Raw genomic sequence first — 12,801 nt, 5'->3', positions numbered from 1 at the left:
ATAATACATTTTTTTATTGTATATAGTTTTAGCAATCTTCTCCCATAAAGAAACAAAATAAAACACGAAATGCGAAAAAGTTAGGAATCAAAGAAAAAAAAGCAGGCCAACGTGCCCCGGTCTACCCTACACTTCAAAATAACACTAAAACTTTTAACTTTCAAAATGAATTTGATTTCTGGACACCTGTTTGTATGGAAGCGTCTCACTGTGCGTTCGTAGTTTGCAAATTGACATTGTGTCAATTTAAATTGTTCCTGGTAATTTGTTTGGTCAAATTGGTCAACTTCTTAAATTGAGTAGTTTAATCAATTGATTAAGTAATCAATTACTTATTTCAATTTTATGTATTTACATTTTAGTTTTTGACGGGCACATCACACATGTTGCTTACGATGTTGCTACGTGAAATTGTTGCATTGATAGCAAAAAGTTTATTTGAATTTGTTAACAATTTTATAATATTTAAGTTTATTGTGCGTAATTAAAATTTAGATCAAAAGATAATCTATAAATGACTATTTTAAAATATTGTTTTAAATTATTGTGTGAAAGTTATCAAACTTATCATGATCTGAATTTTTTTTGCGTTGTGATTTCTTTTTTGACAGTTATGGGGAGGTGTAAGCTTACGTGTATGTTTAAGTGTGTATCTATTTTTTTATCTGTTAAATGTACTTAGAAAAAAACGAGATGTTTGAATGTGTTTGAAAACACACAATATTTGAATGTCTTTAAAAACTCAAACCTGAGCTTGATACGTTTGCACTTTAGACTGAAGATAAAGAAAGAATTTGGATTAGAACACGGAAGCGATTTGTGTCATCTGTTGTTGAAAAAAGCAATGTTGATCTGAAAGTTGCTGATGAAAATAGTAAAGTATCTGAAATAATCCTGTCCGGATAAAACACCCAGACTGCAAAATTTACAAATAGTGAAATCAGTAAGATCAGTTCCATCGACACTACATTTAAATAAAGTTAACGAAAAAAAACTGATTTTGGTGCTAAAAGTTTTGGGTAACAAATTGGGCTCAATCTTTAATGTTTAACACTTGAAGTTGTTTTTTTTTTTTTTTAAATATACGTAATTGCTGCATTAATTCAATAGGGAAATAGTAGTTTCGGAACAACCAGTCCGCTGTTCCGAAAAAATAACTGGATCATCTTGTTGCAGCAGCACAAAGAATTCTATTAAAATTGTTTCAGGTGCTGGTTAAAGTTGTTAAAAACTTGTAAAAAAATGAAATATATTTTTAGTTGCACATTTATTTACTTGATTAGAAAATAAATCGAAAGAAAATTCGATCTTTCTTTTTTGTTATATGTGGAGGTTGCAGTCACTGAAGCCATTTAGATATTTTTTTTGTTATATGTGGAGGTTGCAGTCACTGCAGCCATTTAGATATTTTTTTGTTATATGTGGAGGTTGCAGTCACTGCAGCCATTTAGATATTTTTTTGTTATATGTGGAGGTTGCAGTCACTGCAGCCATTTAGATTTTTTTTTTTTATATGTGGAGGTTGCAGTCACTGCAGCCATTTAGATATATATTTTTTTAATATGTGGAGGTTGCAGTCACTGCAGCCATTTAGATATTTTTTTTTATATGTGGAGGTTGCAGTCACTGCAGCCATTTAGATTTTTTTTTTTATATGTGGAGGTTGAAGTCACTGCAGCCATTTTAGATTTTTTTTTGATAAGTTTTTGGAAATTGTGAATGTTTTGAAGACACTTCAAAAAATTTGCTTCATTAAAATTTTGTTAAACGCATAAGTTTTTTTTTTAAAATAATGCTCAGAAAATTTTAAAAGATTGGTATAGAAGTTTGTATTTTATTTGTTAATATTTGTTTTTTAAAGAAAAAACAAACGCCGATGCTCATTTTTTACAACAACTTCAGTTCACAGTGGTAATTCCACATATTCCAGGTAATACGTTAATAAGTAACTGGATCATCTAGAATCATCCCTTTTAAAAATCTTGGATTACTGTTTTGTTGCCGGGTCTCGGAATAACTTTTCAACGAAATACTTCTGTAATGTGCTTTGGTTAGATGCGAAATAGGGATTTTAGCAGCTTTTATCTAATAATTTACTTTCATATATTTGATGGTAGTGCTTTAAACTTTTGTAGTTCGTCATAAGTTGAACGAATAAATAGTTTCTTTATTTCTTTCTTATTTTATTCTGTTTTTTTCTAAGTTCTTGTTTTTGAAGCAAAAAAAGTTATGATTAATTATGTCAAATGAAAGGTTCAAGTAATGGAACTTCCACTTTAGTAACTCTTTCTCTTCTAGTGTGTTCCGCAGATTATAAGTTACCAACCTCTGGATTTAGTGAAGTTATCACCCATTTTAAAATTTCTAAATACCGAAACATTCAACAATTTGGCAATTTTTTTTTGAAGGGTGTAAAGTTTAATGCAGTAAATTTTCGGATAAGTTCACTTTAAATGCAAATTGATGTTCCGATAACTAAAAACATTAAAACCGTAAAATTACCGATAAGCCACAAAGTACACTTATTTATACCTTCTGTCAGTGTTCATAAACCACAAGTCCCGTTTATTATTTTAGTCTCTTATTTATTTTTTCCTTACGTCACTTTTGATCATATGTTTTGTATTCTTGTTTTCTATATCGCTTTACTTGATCTTCCTTTAGGCTCAAGTATAAATGGTCTCACCGGTTTTTATTATGGAACGTATTTGAACCAAAAAGAGTAAAACACAAGCATATTGTTCTGGTAGTAGATTTCAAGATTTCACGTACTAGTAACAAGTTGAAGATTGCGAAGTTGTAAGTGGGGCTTGTGTCCTTGGCACTACGTTTCTCGTAATCGGTGAGAAAGCTTTTGATATAATCGGCGTTATGACTAAAAATAAAAAACAAGCTTTACTGGCAGTTGTAATCAGCCTTATCTCCATAAAAAAGACGTCGTTGTGAACAGCAACTAAACGCTGACGCTTCAGCTTTTTGTTTTAAATGGAACGAACTTGAACTGAAATTGTTGCTTAACGGCTCTCAAACGTTCGGGCACGTAAACATCTTAGCGGAAAAATATTCAAGGCACACGTGGAAAGCAAATGTGAACTAACCAAATATTATAAACACATTTAACACAATACTTGCTTTTGGTTTTCTTTTTGTATCACCTTTGTGAAGTACAGCACAGTCAAATAATTTTTTGAATAAACTTACTCCCTTCATTTAATGCTGTCTTTTCAAGATGACATTCTCAAGAATGAAGTTAGCTCGTTCTTGTGCCATTTCACTTTCCGATGAACCTGCATATGTTCTTAACTTTGCATTACAGACTAACCAGTAAGTATTTTTTTATGATTGATAGCTATGTTAAATCCTCGAGAGGTGCGATCTTGTGTTTTAATTTATATTTTTGAAAGTAAATTGGGGAAGAATTGAAAGAAGGTAAACAGATGGAAGTAATAGCTCAAATGAATAACCTGTCGACCTCAGCCTTTTATATCAGAGCTTTGAAGAGTGTGTGTGTGTATCACTCAGCAAAGTTAAATATTTTTAATACAGTTGTTAAAGTATATCCTACCCTAAAACAGTACTAAAACTATTCAGATATGTTTGTAAAATTATTCTGAAGAAAATATACAATAGTCTGATTTTGTTGCATTTCTATTATTTTCTGTTCTTATCTGGTTTTTAGCATGAATAAAATTTTTTCTGTTAAACCTGCTATAAACCTTTTTAGAGATGAGTTTTACAACTATTTATATGGATTGAAGAAACCTCAACTAAGTCATTTTAAATATCAGTTCTGAAGTTCTAGGCCATAAATACTTTAGCTTTAATTTTGGACTTGAAATCTGGATTAAGTTCCCTGGATAGTCTTATCTTCTTTTCCCTGGACTTTCTCATCATCTAGCAGCATAGCATACAAAAAGTTTTCTTAACTTAAGAGTTATCCTAAGGCAAAAAAAGAATTAGAGCAAACCAAATAGAACAGTAAATCTGGATTATGTAATTTGTGATGCAGTTCAAATCATGTATAGTTTTCTTAGTTTTTGTATAACCATCATTATTCTTAAAGTAAGAGTTAGCCACCATACGTGGCAGACTGGACAAGGTTTCTTATTTGCATACTTGATAGAAAAGTAACCTTTAGTTATTCCAACACAATACTCATAAAATTTACACTAGTCCATACTCAGACCATATATAATATTGGGATTCACATATTTCTATATCTGATTTTATGGAAACAATTTAAATTCATACATTAATTAGCAAGGTACTTGTTCACCATTAGAGCCTTTAATAGGTGATGCATAAGTTATTGAAAAAAAGAAAAACTCTAATATTTTGTTTATAAATAAAGGATTTATTTTTGAATAAAAATCATTTATTTTTAACATTAATAAACTCCATAATCTGCAATAGACTCCATTTTTTTCTGACATCTTTCAAAAGTGACAGAAAACCTTTTGCACTTAAAAGTCCCCAAAGATTCTTAATTTATTGTGCTTGGGACACAGTTGGTGGGATTCTTTCCATCCAATTAGGAGAATCTTTAGAGTAATGAGAACATGCTAAATCTGGCTGAAATAAATAATTAAAGTCACCATGATACTTAAATGAAAGTTTTTTTTCTAAATACTCATTAACATTGGAAGTACGAAAAAATGACATAGCATGGTCAGATATGTCTATCCTCACTATTAACTTATTCAAAAATATCTCTTTTCTTAGAGAGCAATCACTTTCTGAGCATGCTTCTTTGATGTTTGTATAGCATACAAAAATATTTTTGCAGTTGATAATATGCCTGAGTTAACAGGTGATAACATGCCTGTTAGGCATTTACTTTTATATATCATATTTATAGTTCTATATATCACCATGTTTTATACTTCTTTTCTTTGCTTTTATTTGTTGATCAATTGTGTAATTTGGTAGTCTTTTCATGTTTTCTTTATTTAATATTCATTTTTTATATTTGATGACCAATTGTAAATAAATCGTTCATTTGCACCAAACTTAAGACCCAATATTCTCTGACTGACTCCTTTTCAATTGTTGATGAATGTTTTGTCTTGAAAGTTTGGTGTTTTTTTCTCTAGTCCAGGATGTTGAACAACCAAATCAGAAAAAAAAAAAAAGCTTCAAGTTTTTTTAAGTCATCATAGATTTATTTTGAGCTTTTCCTTCATATACCATTTTCAATTGTGTCAGATAATTTCCAGGAAAAAATGTACTTTACAAAATTGTGTTCATAAAATACCTTAAATTCAGTTTTTATCTGAGATTTCTTTTCTTAGTTTCTAGTTCATAGTCAGTTTCTATTTCATAGTCAAATAAAGTAGCTATTGCTATTACAACTGCAGTAGCATCTCTTACTTCAAATCTTCATGCTTGGTATAATTTTATATTTTCTTTTCCAGCCAGCTTATACTGGATTTATAGTTTGTACATTAAATTCTCTCAGCAGATAATACTTTTTAAAATATTCTGGATATTATATTTTTTAATAGTTTGTCTTTTATCAGAGGGAGGTTTGGATTAACTCTATTCACAGTTTCTGCAAGTCACTATTGACCTTTGTCAAAATTGATAGAATCAATTTTCTGTCCATTAAATAATTATTTATTACTCTTGTATTAAATTAGCTATTTTTAAGTTGGTAGCAAATCTTCCAAATGTTTTATTTAAAACCTTAGAGGACCTTTGCAGGTCCTCTTACTTTCTTTGAGCTCATTCTGATATCACAATATGAATTATCTGAAGTTAGGCACACACATTTTCTTCCTTGTTAATGTTTTCTTTCATTAATATAAAATACAAATATAAGAAAAATTTTTAAGTTAAGATATTGAGTGAGAAACTATTCTTTAATTTATATTTCAGATAAAACTATTTGTACTTGAATAGTTATGCCGGAATAAAGCTGTTATATATTTTTAGTAAAAGAAAAATAACTAAAATCCTGAAAACTATACCTTATTTTTTCAATACTAGAAATGCTGAGGGACGTCTTGCAGTTGCTGGTCAGTATATGTACTATAAATTTGTATGTTTTAAGTTAGATTGAATGGTTGTATAAGTTATTATAATTGTTGGTTTTGTAAAAAAAATTATGATTAATTATGTCAAATAAAAGGTTCAATTAATAGAACTTCCACTTTAGTAACTCTTTCTCTTCTAGTGTGGTCTGCAGATTATGTTACCAACCTCTGGATTTAGTGAAGTTATCACCCATTTTAAAATTTCTAAATTTTAAAAATTCAAAACATTCAAAAATTTGGCAATGTTTTATTGAAGGGTGTAAAGTTTAATGCAGTAATTTTTCGGATAAGTGCACTTCGCATAATACAGGAAAAATACAGGAAATTTTAAAATGCAAATTGATGTTCCGATAACTTAAATACTATAAAACCATAAAATTACTGAAAAGCCACTATTATAATTCTTGGTATTGTTGTTGTTGTTGCTATTATTATTTATTATTATCACTATTATTTATTATTATTATTATTATTGTTATTTTTTATCATTATTATTTATTATTTTTTATTGTCATCATCATCATCATCATCATCATCATCATCATCATCATCATCATCATCATCATCATCATCATCATCATCATCATCATCATCATCAATAACACCCAAAACATCAATCTATAAAGGCTTTGCAATCCAACTAACTATTTTCTAAGAGTTTTAATATTTTTCCCTTAGTAAAAAATGAAAGAGATAATTTTTTCTAATACATTTTGTGTGATTTTAGTTTTATCTTTTATGCTTACTCTCCTGTACCAGTGAAGTAGAAGTAAATTAAAATTAAGAATTAAATTTTACTAATTGCTATTATTTTTTAGTATCTTCCACACATGACATTAAGTTATACAACGTTGAGACATTTTGCAGTGAAGGCATTTTACATGGTATGTTTTACAACTATATTTTCATTTTCAAAGTTATAAGCACTTTTAGTTGAAGAAAATTTTTGTAAATTTCATGACTGATTGAATAAAACTTGGTTAAAAAACTTTTCTCAGCAAGGTTGTTACTTTTTATAAAAAACCTCTTTCTTAAAAGTGTATTTAATTTGTTTTCTGTCTCTTTGCTTTACTAAATTTATATTTAATTTTAATGTTAACTTTCATGCTCCGTAATGCAGACTGCTCTGTAATAATTTCAATAAAAACTAACCTCACATGGGGAACAAAAGAAAAAATGTGAAAAGAAAATTTTTTAAAAATGTAAACACAAGGAAAAAAATGAAAGTTTATTATTTTGTTGTTTTCACAGTAGATGAGCATTCTTAAACTTAAAAATTCAAGCAAATGATTGCAAAAATCATTAAGAGCTTTTGTGACCAAGCAAAAGGTAGGAAACAAAGTTGCTGTACTTGTGAATCTTTTACTTTCTCTAAAGTGAGTTTAGAGTATTAAATAGAATCAAAGGTTCCTTTACCTTTTTGTTGATAAAGCTTTGCTTATAAAGATTCATATTCATTAAATTCATTCAATTTTTTCAAGCTTCAGTTTATTAAAGAGTTTTGCTACCACATCTTTTCCATAAATTTTCTATTGGATTTAAATCTGATTGTGCTGGCAAATCCAATCATATTATACCATTATTTCAGAACCATCTCTTTCCAATAGAAGCTGTATGTTTTGGATCGTTATCTTGTTGAAACATCCAAAGCAATTACATGTTATCTTCAGTATATGGAAGCATTATTTCTTGAAGTATATTAACATAAATGTCAGCTGTCATAGTGTCTGTTAATAAATAAATAGGACCAATACCAGATGGCAAGAAACATCCCCACCCTGACAATGCTTCCACCATCAATTTTTACTGTTTTTTTTAGTGTGGTTCAAACTCTTTATTTGGTGGTCTGCATAACTGCTTACCATCAGTTCATAAAACTAAGCCCATATTTCTTATTTGTCCATGCAGAATATTTATGACACAACTCTTTTCTGGCTTTTACGTGTCATTTTTTAAATAAAGGTACACTTCTAGGTGATCTTGAAAATAATAATTCTTCAGCTCTAATCGTACATGAGGATATTTAACTCTAAATGGCGTTGCTGGAGATAAACAGATCCTTTTAGCTTCATGAATAATTAGTTTATCTTCTTGGTAAGTTGTTTTTCTTTTTCAACCTCTAGGTTCCACAACTTTTTGTGGTTTTCAGTGTTTTTAAGTCATTGAATTACTAATCAATCAGCTGAGGTGCATTGTGACTTTCTTCCCATAGTATCTTAAAACTGCTGTATGAATTATTTTTTAATATGCTGTATAACATTAATATCCCCTCATATTTTTAAATGTTAAAATTACTTACAGGTTTACAAAATACTGTAAAATACTATTCATGATATTACTCAGTGGCATAGGAAAGTCATAGTTGTCATCATCGGGGGGGGAGGGGGGGGGAATGTCTAAGCTAAGCTGATTTGAAGGGAAGGGGTAGTAGTGAACCCTCATTTAATATGAGGCTTATCACCCTCCACCTCCTTATCCTATGCCAATGATATATTGAGTCAAACAAATATTTTACACATACATACACACACACACACATATATATACACATTAAATAGATTTGATTTTTGATAAAAAATAATTAACATAATATTTTATGCAATTCTTGTATTTGGTCATTGATTTAGGACATACATCTACTATTTCATCTATACAATTTGATAAAAAATATCCTAATATTATATGGTCTGCATCACTGGATGGTACTCTTCGGTATTATGACTGGATCTACTAGAGTTGTAACTTGTTAATTTTTTTTAGTCACTTGACATAATATCCTTCCATTTACAGAGTTCAAACTTCAAAGAACAGAAAGTAATAATTTATTACTTTCTGTTTTTTGAAGTTTCAATAAATTTGATAACTTTCTCAGCTTTCACAAGAAATTTCAAGTATTTTGATAAAATTTTTTTAGCTCCTGGAATATTGCTAAAGCTGACAAAGAAAGTTCAGTTATAAGTAATGATGTTAATCATTATGTTTATTTACGTATGTATATGTATGTTATGTTATGTTATGTTATGTTATGTTATGGTATGGTATGGTATGGTATGGTATGGTATGGTATGGTATGGTATGGTATGGTATGGTATGGTATGGTATTTATGTATGCATGCATATATAAATTTATTATAAGGTCATTCAGAGGTTGGTTACTCTGCTCTTGGAATAAGTTGTGATGGAGCGCTTTTGGTTGCAGGAACTGAGAAAGATGAAGAATCAGAAGAAGCTATGGTGGAAATATGGTATGAAGTGTTACACATACAATTGTTAAAATTTTTTTAAACATTTAATTGAAGTTCATGAAAATCAATAAATAATTGAAGTTCATGAAATTTTATTGTTTGAATGCAATTGAAATGAAAATTTTATTGTTTTAAATTTAATCCACCATTAAATTTAAATTTCCAATTCAAATTAAGGATATTATTCAATATTAGAACACAACTTTTCAAGTTTTAATTCATGCAAAACGTGCCAAGTTGCAATGGAAGAATATCAAGGAAATGAAAAATTTTTTTTTTTAATTTTATAAGATATTTTATTTAGCATATAAATTTATTTTATTAGGGACATAAGAAACTCTGAAGAAAGAATTCCCAAGAAACTTGCTGTTTTTAAAGATATTCATTCTGATGATATAACTAAGGTCAGAGATGGTTTCTTACAATCTCCCTCTAAGTAAATAGCTTCTAGAACACAAAGTCTTGAGGAAAATTAGATTTTGTATTTCTAAGAAGTATCCAAATGAGTTCATCACTCATGTGGACATTTTTATTTTATATTTGTTTTGCTAAATTCATTTTTAAATGACTTTAGATATTTCAACATTTTTTTTGTTTAGATTCTTTTCCATCCAAGTAATCCAAAGGTGGTTGGTGTTGGTTCCACGGTATGAACATTCCTTGTTTTTATTTATACAATTTATCATCAAAAGATGTTTCAAATTTTTTAAATTGTTTAATGATTGCTGATGATATTATAAGTGTTTACTTTGGATTAAGGATGGCTTAGTTAATATTTTGGATCTAACAACATATGATGAAGAAGATTCATTGACCCAGACACTTAATACAGAATCATCTGTGGTAAGACATTTCAATTTAATTTAAAGTTAGTAGTTATTTTTATTATAATAGTTTAGATTTTTATATATTGAAATAGAAGTTTAAAAAAAACATATTCAAGAATGTGAAACATATAGCATAACATTTCCAACCTCTTACAATGAAGGTTTATTTAATATGGTCAAAATAATCTGTAACTGTCAATAGAATGATTATTGGTATGAAGTAGTTATTTATATGATTTATTTATGATCTCGGAAGTATTTTTGATGAGAATTATCAGAATTATTATACCTATGATTTAGGTCAATTTTCTTTCTGGCTATTCTCAAGTCAGTGTCGTTTAAATGTTAATTTGAAAGAAGAAAAGTTTTAATTTTGATAAACAAACCTCATGTAAGATACTTCCTAAATTAGGCATTCAAAGATTAATGTTTGTAGTAAATGTTACTGATAGATATAGAGATAAGAACAAAAATATTGCTGAGCTTTAAAAGTTAATTTGTTATTAAACCATTTGAGTAGTTCAGATATCTTGGTTTACAAATTGCCTGAAAAATTTCAAACACCAATTGCATAGTTGAAAACAAACACACTCTAGAAGATAATTAAGTGACTACCTTACACTCTGGCTGATTGGAGCTGTATATGCTGTCCAAATGAATATCACTGCTCTCTAAATTGGAGAAAGTTTGATTTGTTGAATGTGATTGTCAAATTGGTTTTAAAAATTTCCTGAATATGTTACCAGTTATTATTTTGAGATTATAATAATGCAACGCAGTACATGTAAAGTAATGTTGGGAACTTTATAAAATGCTTGCAATTATAAGTAATCATTAAACAAAAGTTTATTTTTCAGTTGTTTAAAGTTGTTTTATCACATAAACTGGAAAAATATGAACTTTAGATATTAATTTTAATTTCCTTAATTTGTAATAATTTTTATTTTAAACTTTTTTTCAATATAATTCTTTTTACCTAAAAACTCATGGTATTAAAAAAAAAGGTTCATTGTATTGATGTTTTGGATGAATTCTCTATCAAATTTCTACATAAATTTCATCACAAATTTATAATTACTGTTAAAAATTAGATTTAGTTATAATTAATTTTGCACCATTTAGTGCACATTTGGTTTTTTTGGTACATCATCAGAGTTTGTGTATGTCTTGACTCACATTGAAACATTGCAGATTTGGAAATACATGGATGTATGTAAAGATGTTTTTTAAAAATTATTATACACAAGGAGTGAGCTAAAAACACTAAAAACATTTAAATGCTGTAATGAATTTTTTGTTTACTCTTGGGGTTTGTTTTATTGTATTTTTGTTTTATTAGAGAATTAAAATAAGTTTTTTTTTTCTTTCTCTTTCAGGCAAAGTTAATGACGTCAATTGGCGATTTGCGAAAAAAAGCTGTAAATTTCTGTTTAAAAAATTCTGTTCGAAAAATAATGTGCAACCTGTTTTTACAATTTCACTTCAATAATCTGTATAACACTTTTAAAAAAAAGCGATATAAAAAATATTTGTAACCATCTTTATTATTCTTGAAATGTTTAGAAATCAATAGATTACGTCATAGACTGTTTTTATCACGAACTATCACAACGGTTGTTTCTGGTGGGAGGCACACGATGGTAAGTAACTTTTTTCCAAATTTTTGTTAATGATAGACTAAGTACCTGTTCTAAAATGGAAGATTATGTTTTACAGCGGACAAGTTGAGATCTTTCACGTCAATATAGACGTCATCGAACCGTTTCAAGTTTTGCAAGAGGGCCATTCTTCTATTGTCCGCTGTATTGTTTACACAAAGCAGGTTCGTCAGAAATCTACATTTTAAATGCGTATTTAAGTTTTTATAAAGAACCCTTTCTACATTTATCACAATTTTTACAAAAATGTTTTCAAAGAAAAAATCATTTGCTTTTGTTAATTATCTCAATTACCATGGTGTGACCTAACAAAGTACTAACTAACTAGATGTCTAGTTAAAATAACTAAGTTACTTTCTCCAAATGTTTATTTTATATATACGAAATTTGTCATTTCTTAAATTAGGACTTTCTTAAAGCATAAGACTTTGTTAGGTCAAACAACGGTGTTTACTTCCTGTTTATTTAACTAATAAATCTACTTCCTGTTTATTTTTATTTAGTATTTCATTACTGGTGCTGAAGATGGTATGATGAGTGCCTGGATGCCTTCATACGATGTTCCATCGGATCAGCAATCTGTTAGTTTTTTCGAAGTATATTTTAGGCTCACTACGATTGTATGTGTTGCTTGTTCTTGGTTTTATCGTTTACATTTTTTTTTATCGAAGGTTCAAGTTAAAAAGATTAAAAGAAGGAATTTGAAGAAGCCATACAGTGCTGCAGAAGATACGATATAAAGTGTCTTCTTGGTTTGTGAAGGAAAAACAGCATCATCAAAGTTACTCTAATGTCGTGCGTTCAAATCCCATTCATCTGGATGAATACTTGACGGACAATAGTATTTAAAACAATCTTGTATTTTTACGTAACAGTTAAGTTAACAATTACGTAACATTGCTTCAAAATTAATTAACGTACAGGTTTTGATTGCAACCAACCAACATTCACTGAGATCCTTGCTGGATCAATAAATTTTTTTCAATAATAATATAATTATTATTTAATAATTTATTTACCGCGTCTGATTTTTAGT

The 12,801-nt window shown here is 28.7% G+C and overlaps 1 protein-coding gene and 1 long non-coding RNA gene across 4 annotated transcripts; both read left to right on the top strand.

The window, feature by feature from the left end:
- The first annotated feature begins 49 nt into the window (after positions 1 to 49).
- On the top strand, positions 50 to 1,822 carry LOC149882808 (uncharacterized). The gene is made up of 2 exons (XR_016456686.1): positions 50 to 320; positions 775 to 1,822. It is a non-coding gene; the product is annotated as an uncharacterized LOC149882808 (long non-coding RNA).
- Positions 1,823 to 3,009: 1,187 nt separating this feature from the next.
- Positions 3,010 to 12,660, top strand: LOC149882807 (WD repeat-containing protein 89-like). 3 transcript variants are annotated; one of them, XM_090101288.1, is made up of 15 exons: positions 3,010 to 3,324; positions 5,989 to 6,017; positions 6,854 to 6,919; positions 8,663 to 8,747; positions 8,950 to 8,993; positions 9,172 to 9,280; positions 9,606 to 9,684; positions 9,880 to 9,927; positions 10,040 to 10,123; positions 11,230 to 11,316; positions 11,484 to 11,525; positions 11,671 to 11,747; positions 11,824 to 11,929; positions 12,269 to 12,346; positions 12,437 to 12,660. In XM_090101288.1, the coding sequence occupies exons 1-15, from the start codon at positions 3,230 to 3,232 to the stop codon at positions 12,503 to 12,505; spliced, it is 1,098 nt and encodes a 365-aa protein (XP_089957414.1). In that variant the 5' UTR covers positions 3,010 to 3,229; the 3' UTR covers positions 12,506 to 12,660. The 3 variants fall into 3 exon arrangements, with proteins under 3 accessions (XP_089957414.1, XP_089957416.1, XP_089957415.1); XM_090101290.1 differs by having other exon boundaries at positions 8,663 to 8,773; XM_090101289.1 differs by lacking the exons at positions 8,663 to 8,747; positions 8,950 to 8,993 and having other exon boundaries at positions 3,027 to 3,324.
- Positions 12,661 to 12,801: the final 141 nt, after the last annotated feature.

The sequence above is a fragment of the Hydra viridissima genome, unplaced genomic scaffold (assembly GCF_058129835.1).
Source record: "Hydra viridissima isolate aposymbiotic clone 2 unplaced genomic scaffold, HvirCarnegie_v1 scaffold_10, whole genome shotgun sequence".
Lineage (NCBI taxonomy): Eukaryota > Metazoa > Cnidaria > Hydrozoa > Anthoathecata > Hydridae > Hydra > Hydra viridissima.
Note: the sequence above shows the minus strand (reverse complement) of the source record. Positions and strands in the feature narration are given on the sequence as shown.